Source organism: Felis catus, chromosome B2 (genome assembly GCF_018350175.1).
Source record: "Felis catus isolate Fca126 chromosome B2, F.catus_Fca126_mat1.0, whole genome shotgun sequence".
In the NCBI taxonomy this organism is placed as follows: domain Eukaryota; kingdom Metazoa; phylum Chordata; class Mammalia; order Carnivora; family Felidae; genus Felis; species Felis catus.
Window position 1 is genome coordinate 41,235,988 of NC_058372.1, and position 12,338 is coordinate 41,248,325.

General features: G+C 38.6%; 1 protein-coding gene across 3 annotated transcripts in view; it reads right to left on the reverse strand.

Moving 5' to 3' along the window:
• Positions 1 to 12,338, reverse strand: part of ZNF318 (zinc finger protein 318) — a 43,522-nt gene that overhangs the window by 1,415 nt on the left and 29,769 nt on the right. The window contains exons 8-9 of one of the 3 annotated variants that reach the window (XM_023253996.2): positions 9,512 to 9,665; positions 8,838 to 9,283 (exon numbers count right to left, since the gene is read on the reverse strand). In XM_023253996.2, the coding sequence (XP_023109764.1) occupies positions 9,543 to 9,665 (123 nt within the window). In that variant the 3' untranslated portion in view covers positions 8,838 to 9,283; positions 9,512 to 9,542. Of the gene's footprint in view, positions 1 to 8,837; positions 9,666 to 12,338 lie in introns of those variants that run through there. The other 2 variants (XR_006597790.1, XM_023253994.2) reach the window with 2 other exon arrangements.

Consider the following 12,338-nt stretch of genomic DNA (forward strand, 5'->3'; position numbering starts at 1 on the left):
GGGACTATCCTGCCCCTGAGTGAAGAGAGAATGAGGCTAAGCAAAGCTGAGGGAAAGGGGAAGAGAGGGTCCTAATGACATCTCTGATCTCCTGGATATAACGCTGCCCCAGTTTTCCAGTTACCAAATAAATGATCCCCTATCCATTTTTTTCTTAAGCTTGTTTAAGTTAGGTTTCTGTTATAACCAAGAGTCCTAATTAATACAACATGCATCTTTACACAGGTAGAAGTGCCTCTTCTTGTACTTAAAAATTACGTCATGTTAGGGGCGCCTGGGTGGCGTTGTCGGTTAAGCGTCCGACTTCAGCCAGGTCACGATCTCGCGGTCCGTGAGTTTGAGCCCCGCGTCGGGCTCTGGGCTGATGGCTCAGAGCCTGGAGCCTGTTTCCGATTCTGTGTCTCCCTCTCTCTCTGCCCCTCCCCCGTTCATGCTCTGTCTCTCTCTGTCCCAAAAATAAATAAACGTTGAAAAAAAAAAAAAAAGGATCTTAGACAAGTTATCCAATTAAAAAATGGGCAAAGGATTTGGAAAGTTTTCCAAAGAATATATACAAATGGCCAATAAGCACATGAAAAGATGCTTGACATCTTTAGTTATTAAAGAAATGCAAATAAAAACCATAAGGATATATCCTTTTACATCCACTGGGATGGCTGTAATCAAAGAACAATAACAGAAAATAACAAGCGTTGGGAAAGATGTGGAAAAAATAAAACCCTCCCACTTCTGGTGGGAGTGCAAAGTGGTGCAGCTGCTATGGAAAGCAGTTCAACAGTTCCTCAAAAAGTTAAATATATTGAGATGTCACAGAAATGGCATGGTAGAGAGTTACAAGAATCAGTCCTCCACTGAAGCTATCATTAAGCTGGCAAAAACTGAAAGAAGCAACTTTTTCAGAACTTGGGAGTCTAATAAAACTTACAATGGAGTCTAACCAGTGGGGTGCTTAATGAAGGAAGCAGCTATTAAATATCAGTAACAAAACGTGGAATTTTTGTTTACCTGTCTACCATCCCCTCTTCTCCAGTTTGGTGGTGGCTGTGGGACAGTGGCCCACATTCCTAGTGTGGCTTGTTAGTGCCAGGGGAGGATATATGCATCCTTGTTCTCAAAAGATTGTGGCTGTAAATTCTGCCCTGTCTAGTGGTTCCCCAGGGGACCCATGCTGAGTCTGACCTCTTGTTTTGCCCGCTCAGGTTGAAGCAGATTTCCAAGTAGCATCTGTTGAAAGTATTTAAAGACATATATACTACTGGTGGTTACCTAAAGCAAGAGATGGAGAACGGAATAAGCAGCAGATGGATTTAAAAGCCTGACAAGTAGGAGCATGAGGAGAAAGCTACATGGGAAAATAAGGACTCTGAAGGGTTATCATGTGATTGGGGAAACCCAGCATGAAAGTGCATGTTCAGAAAAGAACTGAGAGGACTCTAGACTTGCACCTTTGGATGATCTTTGGGCTCCATGCAATCAGGAGGTGAAGGCTGAGGCAGAGTTTCAGACAAGTTGGTTTAGCACTGAACTAGTGCCCCAGCTCAGAGCCAAACTACAAAAAGCTGGTGGTGGTGGTGTTTTCACTCCAGGCATTTAAGGAAATTTCTGTCAGGTCACTGACTGACTACTGAGATAATGAAACAGTTTCAGTAGTCACACACAACAAGAAATACAGTCTTAGCAAAAAGAGTTTGGAAAAGTTAATAAACAAATGGATGACAACAGTCTTCAATAATCAACAGCAGCAAACCCTGGGAGGGCGATCTAATTCCCAGACTGACACACTGTAATATTCAAAATGTTGTTTTAAACAAAAAAATCACAAGGTATAAAAAGAATAAAGAAAGTATGATTCATTCACAGAAAAAAAGTTTATAGAAGCCATCTCACCAAGGAAGTTCAGATGTTGGACTTAACTAGGCAAATATTTTAAATCAAGGTTTTCAATATGCTCAAAGAGCTAAAGAAAAAAATAGGCAGGGCCACCGGGGTGGCTCAGTTGTTAAGCATCTGACTTCGGTTCAGGTCATATTCTTCCAGTTCATGAGTTGGGAGTCCCACATTGGGTGATCTCAAGCCCCACATCTGGTGAACACAAGCCCCAATTCAGGTAAAATATAAGCCCTGCTTCAGGTGTGCCCTGCTTCTCTCTCTCTCTCTCCCTCTCTCTCTCTCCCCCCACCTCCCTCTACCCTTCCTGGGATTTTCTCTCTCTCTCTCTGCCCCTTGCTCACACTTTCACTCTCCCCCCCAAAACAAAACAAAACAAAACAAATAACAATAGACAAAAACACTAAAGGAAACTAGGAGAATGAACAAATGAATAAAGAATATTAATAAAGAGAAATTATTTAAATTTATATTATTTTAATATACATTTATTATCATAATATTATATAAGAACTAAATAAAATTCTAGAGCTAAAATGTATAGTAGCTGAAATGGAAAACTCACTACAGGGATTCAACAGCAGATTCAAGCTAGCAGAAGAAAAAAACGAGTGAACTTGAAGATGGACTATTGAAATTATTCTGAGTAGAAGAATAAAAGACTCTCAACCAATATTCTATATCCAATAAAATTATCCTTCAAAACAAAGGGGAAATTAAGACCTTTACAGAGAAACAGAAGCTGAAGGAGTTCATCACTAGTAGACCTGCCTTACATGAAATGCTAAAGGGAGTCCTTTAGGCTGAAATGAAAGGGCACTAGGACAATAACTCAAAACCATACAAAGAAAGAAATCCAGTCAAAGAAAACACATAGGTAAATATGAAATCCAGTATTATTCTATATGTAGTTTGTAACTCCCCTTTAGTTTCTCATATGATTTAAAAGGCCAATGCCCAGGGGTGTCTCAGTGGCTCAGTTGGTTAAGTGACCAACTCTTGGTTTGAGCTCAGGTCATGATCTCACTGTTTGTGAGCTCGAGCCCCACATCAGACTCTGTGCTGACAGTTGTGGAGCCTGCTTGGGATTCTCTGTCTCCCTTTCTCTCTGCCCCTTGCCCCCCCCCCCCCCCCCCCGCCATCTAAAATAAATAAACATTAAAAATTTTTTTAAATAAAAGGCAAATGCATAAACATTTGAACAACACTGAACTAAGTACTCCTAACACACAGAATACTTTATCCAAAAACAGAATATACATTCTTCTCAAGTACACATGAAACACTCTCCAGAATAGATATGTTAGTCCACAACATATCTAAAAAATAAAACTCGATACATTTAAAAATACTGAAATCATACAAAGTATCTTCTCCAATAATAATACAATGAAGCTAAAAATAACTGAAGGAAAACTGGAAAATTCACAAAAATGGAAATTAAACAACACACTCTATACAGTAACCAATAGGTCAAAGAAGAACTCACAAGAAAATAATAAAATACTTTGATGAATTCATCAAAATGCTTTGATGAATGAAAATAAAAATACAACATACCAAAACTCATGGGATGCAGTGAAAACAGTGCCAAGAGGGAAATTATAGCTGTGAAATGTTTTAAAAAACATCTTAAATCAATAACCTAACTTTACAGCTTGGGGAAACAGGAAAAAAAAAAAGAGACAACTAAAACTAAAAGACAGTAGGAAGAAAGAAATAATAACGATTAGAGCAGAGATAAATGATATAGGGAACAGAAAAACAATAGAGAATCAATGCAATCAATCAAGAGTTGGTATTTTGAAAAGACTGACAAAATTGGCAAAACTTTAGCTAAATTTACTTAGAAAAAAAGAGAGAAGATGCAGATAACTAAAATCAGAAATGAGGGACCTGGGTGGCTCAATAGGTTAAGCGTCTGACTCTTGATGTTGGGTCAGGTCATGATCTCATGGTTGTGAGATTGAGCCCCACGTTGGGCTCCATGCTGGGCATAGAGCCTGCTTAAGATTCTTTCTCTCTCTCTCTCTCTCTCTCTCTCTCTCTCTCTCTCTCTCTCTCTCCCTCTGTTCCTCTCCCACCCCCAAAAAGAATAATGGCTTTACTAAAACTGATATGTAGTTGGACAAAAAATTAAAAAAATATAAAATCAGAAATGAAAGTGGGACATTACTGCTGACCTCCCAGAAATAAGAAGGTATTATAAGATAACCCTATGAACAACTGTGTAATTAAGTAGGATTTATCCCAGGAATGTAAGGGTGGTAAAACATAAGAAAATCAATCAATGCAATACACAACATTAATATAATGAAAGAAGAAACCCCACTCATAATCATCTCAATTAAAACATAAAAAGTATTTAACACAATTCAACACCTTGTCATGATAAAAACTCTCAGAACATTAGACACAAAAAGGAATTCCTTCCATATGATAAAGGTCATTTATGAAAAACCTAGAGCTAACATCACAATGGTAAAAAGCTGAAACTTTTCCCCCTAAAATTAGGAAACAGACAAGGATGTCACTTTTACCATTGCTTTTAAACATTGTACTAGAAGTTCTTGCTAGAGCGATTAGGCAAGAAAAAGAAATAAAAGATATCCAAATTGGAAAGGAAACAGTAAAACTATCTCTATTCTCAGATAACATGATCTTATGCATATATAATATATATTATACTATATTAATAATATGTATTTATTTTTTAATATTAATACTATAAAGAGTCCACACACACATTCAGCCAAGTTTCAGGGTATAAGATCAACACATAAAAGTCATTTGTGTTTCTATACCTGCAATAAATAGTCCAAAAGAAAATTAAGAAACAATTCCACTTACAACAGCATACAAAAGAATAAAACACAGAGGAACAGGGGCGCCTTGGCGGCTAAGTTGGTTGAGCATCTGACTTCGGCTTAAGTCATGATCTTGTGGTTTGTGGGTTCCAGCCCCACATTGGGCTCTGTGCTGACAGCTCAGAGCCTGGAGCCTGCTTCAGATTCTGCGTCTCTCTCTCTGCCCCTCCCCCACTCACACTCTGTCTCTGTCTCTCTCTTTCTCTCTCAAAAATAAACATTAAAAAAATTTAAAAATGTATATTAAATAAAAAAATACAGAGAATCAAATTTAGCCAAGGACGTGAAAGACAAACACAAAAAACTATAAAATATTGCTGAAAGATATTAAAAAAGACCTCAATAAACAAAAAGGTATCCTATCTATGTTCATGGATTGGAAATTTTAATATTGTCAAAATAGCAATGCTATCCAAAGTGATCTACAGATTTAAAACAATTCCTATCAAAATTCCAATGACCCTTTTTGCAGAAACGAAAAGCCAATCTTCAAATTCATATGAAACTGCAAGAGGGCCTGAACAGCAAAACAATCTTGAAGAACAAAGTTGGAAGACTCATACTTCTCAATTTCAAAACTTACTACAAAGCTACAGCGATCAAAATAGAGTAGCACTGGCATCAGGACAGACATGTAAACCACTGGAATAGAACTGAGAGTCCAGAAATAACCATATATCTACAGCCAATCAATTTCAACAAGAATGCCAAGACCATTCAATGTAGAAGAAAGTTTCTTCAATAAATGGTGCTGGAACAACTGTATATTCACATACAAAAGAATGCAGCTGGACCCCTACCCCACACTATATATAAAAATTAACTTAAAGTAGATCAACAACCTAAACGTAAGAGTTAAAACTAAAAAATTCATAGAAAAAAATTGATGGGTAAATCTTCATGGTCTTGGATTTGGCAATGATTCTTAAATATTACACCAAACCAACAATAAAAAAAAAGTGGATACATTGGACTTAAAAAAAATTAAAATCTTTTGTGCATCAAAAGAACAAAGTGAAAAGACAGCATACAGCATGGGAGAAAATATCTGCAAATCATGTATCTGATAAAGGTCTAGTATCCAGAACATATAAAGAATCCTTAAAATTCTACAACAAAAGGGCGCCTGGGTGGCTCAGTCAGTTGAGCATCCAACTTTTGATTTCGGCTCAGGTCATGATCACAAAGTTGTGAGATGAAGCCCTGCGTTGGGCTCTGCACTGAGTGTGGAGCCTGTTTAAGATTCCCCCCCACCTCTCTCTCTCCCTTTCTCCCTTTCCCTCTCTCTCTCTCTCTCCCCCCCCCGCCCCTCTCCCCCACTTGCGCTCCCTCTCTAAAATACATACACACATACATACATACCATTCTACAACAGAGAGACAACCCAATTAAAAAATGAGCAGAGGGCTTGAGTAGACATTTCTCTAAAGAAGATATATAAATGGCCAAATAGTATATGAAAAGATGTTAAATATCATTAGTTATCAAGGAAAGGTAAATCAAAACCACAATGAAACACTAGGATGGCTATAATATATATAAAAAAGGAAATTAACAAGTGTTATGAATATGGAGAAATTGGAACCATTGTATATTGCTAAAAGGGATGTAAAATGATTCAGGTGCTGTGGAAAAGTTTGGGAGTTCCTCAAAAAGTTAAACATAAAAATAATCACCCAGCAATTCCATTTCTAGTTATATACTGAAAAATAGTGAAAACAGGTACTCAAACACATACTTATTCATGAATGTTCATAGCAGTACAATTCACAATAGCTAAAAGGTGGAAATAACTCAAATACCCATCAATGAATGAATGGACAAACTGTGGTATACACATACAATGGAATATTATTCAGCTATACAAAGTAATGAGCGACTGATACGTGCTACAAAATGGATGAACCTCAAAAACATTATGCTAAGTGAAAGAAACCAGACAGAAAAGGTCACATATCCTATGACTCCATCTATGTGAAATAACCAGAAGATGCAAATCCATAGGGACAGAAAGCAGATTGGTAATTGCCAGGAGCTGAAGGGAGGTAGGAATGAGAACTAACTGCTTAATAGACACAAGGTTTTATTTTGGGGTGATGAGAATGTATTGGAACTAGACAGAGGTGATGGTTTACAACATTGTGAATGTGCTAAATGTCACTTGTTTATCTCACCTCCATAAAACAAAAACAAAACCAAACAATACCTCAGATAGCAGTCAAGAAAAGTGGTTATATTTCTAAAATGTGTGTGTGTGTGTGTGTGTGTGTGTGTGTGTGTGTATAATGTTTATTTATTTATTTATTTTGAGAGAGGGTGCAAGCAAGGGAGGGAGAGAATCCCAAGCAGGCTCCACATTGTCAATGCAGAGCCCCATGTGGGCTTGAATGAACAGTGGTTACACTTTTGAAAGTGTAGTAACTGGATGAGGACATGAGAGGGGCTTCAGGGGTGTTGGTTATATTCTATCTTTTGATTTGGTTGTTGGTTACCTAGGTGCGTTCATTCCATAAAAATTTTTGAGCTTAACACTTGTGATGTGTGTGCTTCTGTTTTCTATATGCACCTTATACTTTAATATAAAACTTCATTTTTAAAATGTTAGAGAGTTGGCCATAGGACCCAGGATATACTCAAGAGAACTGAAAAACTTGTGTCTGCAAACACATGCATACAAATGTTCATGGTAGCATTAATCATATTAGCCAAAAAACAGAAATAACCCCAAATCCCGTCAATTGGTGGATAAACAAAATGTGGTATATTGATGAAGTAGTGTATTTTTCAACCACAAAATACAACGAAGTACTGACACACGGGACAACGTGAATGAAGTTTGAAAACATGTTAAATGAAAGAAGCCAGACACAAAAGACCACACATTGTATGACTCCATTTATACAAACTACCCAGAATAGATAAAGCCACTGAGATGGAAAGCAAATTGGTGACTGCCAGCAGCTTTGGGGTAGGGAATAATTGGGAGCGTCTGCTAATGGGTATTTTTTTGGGGGGGGGGTGGTACAAATGTTCTGGAATTAGATAGTGGTGATAGTTGCACAACCCTGAATATATTAAAAACTACTGGACTGTATACTTTAAAATGGTGAATCTTATGTTACAAAAAATTTAACGTTATATAAAATATATTTCAACAAAAAGGCCTTAAGTATCTTATCATTATATGTGTGAACTCTAGCATATCAAATAAAAGTTCAGAGGGAAAATATTACTCTAAAAATGTTCCCTTTCTAGGGGTGCCTGGGTGGCTCAGTCGGTTAAGTGTCCAACTTTGGCTCAGGTCACGATCTTGTGGTCTGTGGGTTTGAGCCCCGCGTCAGGCTCTGTGCTGACAGCTTGGAGCCTGGAGCCTGCTTCGATTCTGTGTCTCCCTTTCACTCGGCCCCTCCCCTGCTCACATCTGTGTCTGTGTCTGTGTCTGTCTCTGTCTCTCAAACATTAACAAATTAAAAATTAAAAAAATAGTAAAATAAAATAAATAAAAATGTTCCCTTTCCCCCTGCCCATCCCCCAGATCAGCACATCTTAAAGGTGGACCTCAGATACCACTGGAGAATGCAAGCAGGAACAGTTAGGAATGAAAGCTGTGACCAAACACCTGATTGTCCCTGAACAGAGGAATGTGGTAGCTGATGAGAAACAGATCTTGGGTTGAAGCAAGGGAGAGAAAGTAGAAAGTGGTGGTGACAAAGTGTTGGCAGCCCTGGCACCAGAATGCTTTCCATTGCTTCATCCACAGGGTCATACCTTAGGAATGAGTAGTCCTTAACTGACAGAAGCTCAACAGCCAGAGGCCCTGAGATACTTTTTACCCCTTATCCCCTTACTTCTTATTCCTTTGGTGGCTTTGGTTGTATATTATGCAGTTCTTTGTACTTGTAGTGTTACAAGTATTCCCAAAACTTACCCAAACCACAGATTTATTTGGGTAGTAAATTAGACCTCTGGGACTCTAAAAATGCCTGGATTTACAAATCATGAACAAAAGTAGGCTAAGAGTTTTAAGGGCAAATCTGGATCAGGGGGAGCTCAGATTTAAATGAATCTCAGAGTTTAAAGGACTTAAAGGTCAGCTAAAATTTTATTTGATTTTGGTTTTCTTCCTCCACAGTCCCAAAGTGCAAAAAGGAGTAAATAAAGTACCTACTAGCATTTTAGATAGAGAGTAAGGGGTTTCCCTGGTAGTTTGAAATGATGCTTTCCCGCTTCTGTGTACTAGATGTTTCAGTGAGTGTAGGAGAGGTAGTAAGTCTGAATGAAAAGTGGTAGACAGTGGTCCTGAAGTCAGAAATCCTGAAGTCAGGATTTTTCAAACACTACCTTTTGTGATTGTCTCCCCATCCCTCTGCCTCGTTTGTCCATTCATACCCCACTCCTCTAAGGACATGCCAAATTTTTACCTTGATTCTTAAATGGACAAGAATGAAACTGAGACAGTAGATGTTCTACTTGCTGGGAACACTGGGGCCCCTGGATCCAGGACGGATGAGAAGATCTGAACTCCACAGCTTTAACGTAAGTGTGGCACAAAATGAGAGATGGAAGTTAGGAGATAATTGGAGATGAGGAGTGGCAAGTTTAAAATATACATCTATATGCCTATCCTTATCTCGTCCCTATTCTACTGCTACAAAAATACAGACATACATACTTGCTCACCCAATTCACCACTTCCTGGCAGTTAAAAACACAGGGTCTTCTCCACAACCCATTCCTGCCCCAGCAGTCATACCCACCTTCTGAAAGTCAGACCTTAGAGGTGACTACCTACTGGCCCCAAGGGCGCTCATCATTTCTTTGGTCTCTGTGGCTTCTATCCCTGCCTCCCTGAGGCAGAGATGTCTTCTGCAGTCCTTCCTTCTGGAAATCTGAAGACTTCTGCAATTGCTCCTGAAAAGAAAGGAAGAGAGGCGGGCAAAAGTCAGTAAACATCTTCATAATCATCCTTATGTAGGTAGGCTGTTGGAGAGCTGGGTGGAACTTTAGCAGGGGCAGAGTATCAGAGGAGATGAAAGAAAATACCTCAATATGCTTGACTTTACCTCTTTGCCATCTTTCTCCATATCCTCTATCATGTAACTCTGCCTCTACTTTCACCCTGCTTATTCACTTCCCTTAAACATGCTCATTTCCATTGTTTTCTACAAAACACCTTTCTCTCCTGATCTTCCACCAGTGGAATGGACAAAAGCCTATAAAGCTTTTAATCAATACATCTAGATATGAATTAACTTTTATCCTCTTGAATGCAGCAAAGACTTTGTGGTATCTTTTGTGTACCTGCATTAAAGTAAGCTTTGTGAAGACAAGTAGCTCAATTTATAGTATTTTATGGCCAAATGCTTGTATACTTGGAAATACATAAACAGCTAAACAGAGGCGGGGGCAAGAGAAAGGGAAGAGGAAAAGAGAAACAAGAAAAGAATAATATTCTTCAAGAATGGAGGCTGAAGAATGTACATTGCCCAGCCTTGATGGGAATACAGGAATTTAGGGAGTCTTGAAGGAAAAGCAGCAGGACCTATTTATAATGATAGAGAACTGGTAAGAATGAAGACAGGGATCCACTGAGTGAAAGAGACACATATTTAAAAATACACACACAAAGGAAAAAAAAAAAACCTGGTCTACAATTCCACAGCACCAGATAACCCTTACTGACATAAAGTTACATATTTTACGTGTGTGTGTGTGTGTGTACTTATTTTATATGTGCGTGAAATATTTATATTTTATATAAAATGGTCAGGATGCTGAAACAAAAATAGAGAGTAAGAAGTGAAAGCATCCCTCCTCCTTCTACCAACAGCAAACTTTTTGCTTTTTTTTTTGTTTCCTTCCGGAAATCAAATGGCAGCTTGGCTTAGTTTTTATGAGGTGACAAAGAGGATGTTGCGCCAAATCAGAGATGTGGGTTTGACTGACTGACTTCAACGTGCCTATAAAATCTGGCTGGAAGGAGAAAGGTAGCCATCTGAAAATTAGAGTCCAAAAGTCTTTTATTGGTAACCCTAAGGTCAGTTTATCCCCATTCCTACCCTCAATTTTTCTTCTAGGAGCTTCAGGGGCAGTGTGTCCCCCTCCTGGCCAGAATGCTGTTCAAATGAAGAGGCCACTGGCAGCCTTGATATGCATTTGCTGTTATAGACAGTGCTTTGTATACAAAGATCCAGGACAGAAGCAGTCTTTTGGAGTGCTAAGTACCCAACAAATACAATCAGCAGTTTGCAGCTTTTACCCACTTATAAATTGCTGAGTATTCAAAATCAGTTAACAAAAAATAGCTACTATTACCACATTGATTCTTTTAACGAATTTTTATTGAGCACTCTTATGTGGGTCAGGCAACTGTGCACTGGGAATACAATCATGAAAAAACTGTAAGCAAAGACAAACTTCTTGCTTTGGAGAGTTTATAATCTAGTTGTGGGGGAAGGCATATATTGATCAAATAAACACATAAATGTAAAATTAAAACATTAATTGCTACAATGAAAACATACAGAGTCCTCTGAAAGTGTATAAGCATTGAGGGCAAACCAGGATGGGAGTGATTTTTTTTAAAATGATAGATTTTCATTATCAGTTCCAGTGCTTGGCTTATCAATGAACAGTTACCATATACAGAACTTTTTTTGGTTAAAAATTCCATAAACTTTATTACAAAATTAAACTCTAAAGAAATGTGTTCACAATCCCAAACTATTTTCATTTGTCCATGTTCTCACAAAATTGTTAATAATTGAAGACCTTGCTTAGGTTCTCTCTTATCCCAAGCTTGGCAGGTATGTTTTGTTAAGGTGAAAACCAAGGTTTAGGGATATTTATTTTCTTTTTTATTTTTTTTTAATTTGTTTTAACGTTTATTTATATTTGAGACAGAGAGAGACAGAGCATGAACGGGGGAGGGTCAGAGAGAGAGGGAGACACAGAATCTGAAGCAGGCTCTGGGCTCTGAGCTGTCAGCACAGAGCCCAATGCGGGGCTCGAACTCACGAACCATGAGATCATGACCTGAGCCGAAGTCGGACGCCCAACCGACCGAGCCACCCAGGCGCCCCGGGATATTTATTTTCTACATAAGCTCTAGATCCAACATAGGGCTTGAACTCATGGCCCCAATATCAAGAGATGCATACTCTACTGACTGAGCCAGCCAGGTGCCTCGGGTATATTTTTTAAAAACCCATCTCACAGGGTGCTTCGATGGCTCAGTTGGTTGAGCATCCAATTTTGGCTCAGGTCATGATCTCATGAGTTCAAGTACCATATCAGGCTTGCTGCTGTCAGCACAGAGCCTGCTTCAGATCCTCTGTCCCTCTCTCTTTGCCCCTCTCCTGCTTATGCTCTCTCTCTTAAAACTAATCATTAAAAAAAAAATACCCATCTCACTTCTTTTATAGGCTGTCTCCTCTCTGAACATGCCTCTTTTTATTTTTTAAACACATACTTAATGTCCCTATAGGATGCCTGTTTTTGTATGTCCAACCATCCCTGCTGCCCAACGCCTCACCATTCTTCCGCAGTCCCTGAATCTGGCAGTTGATAAATGGACACATGTCC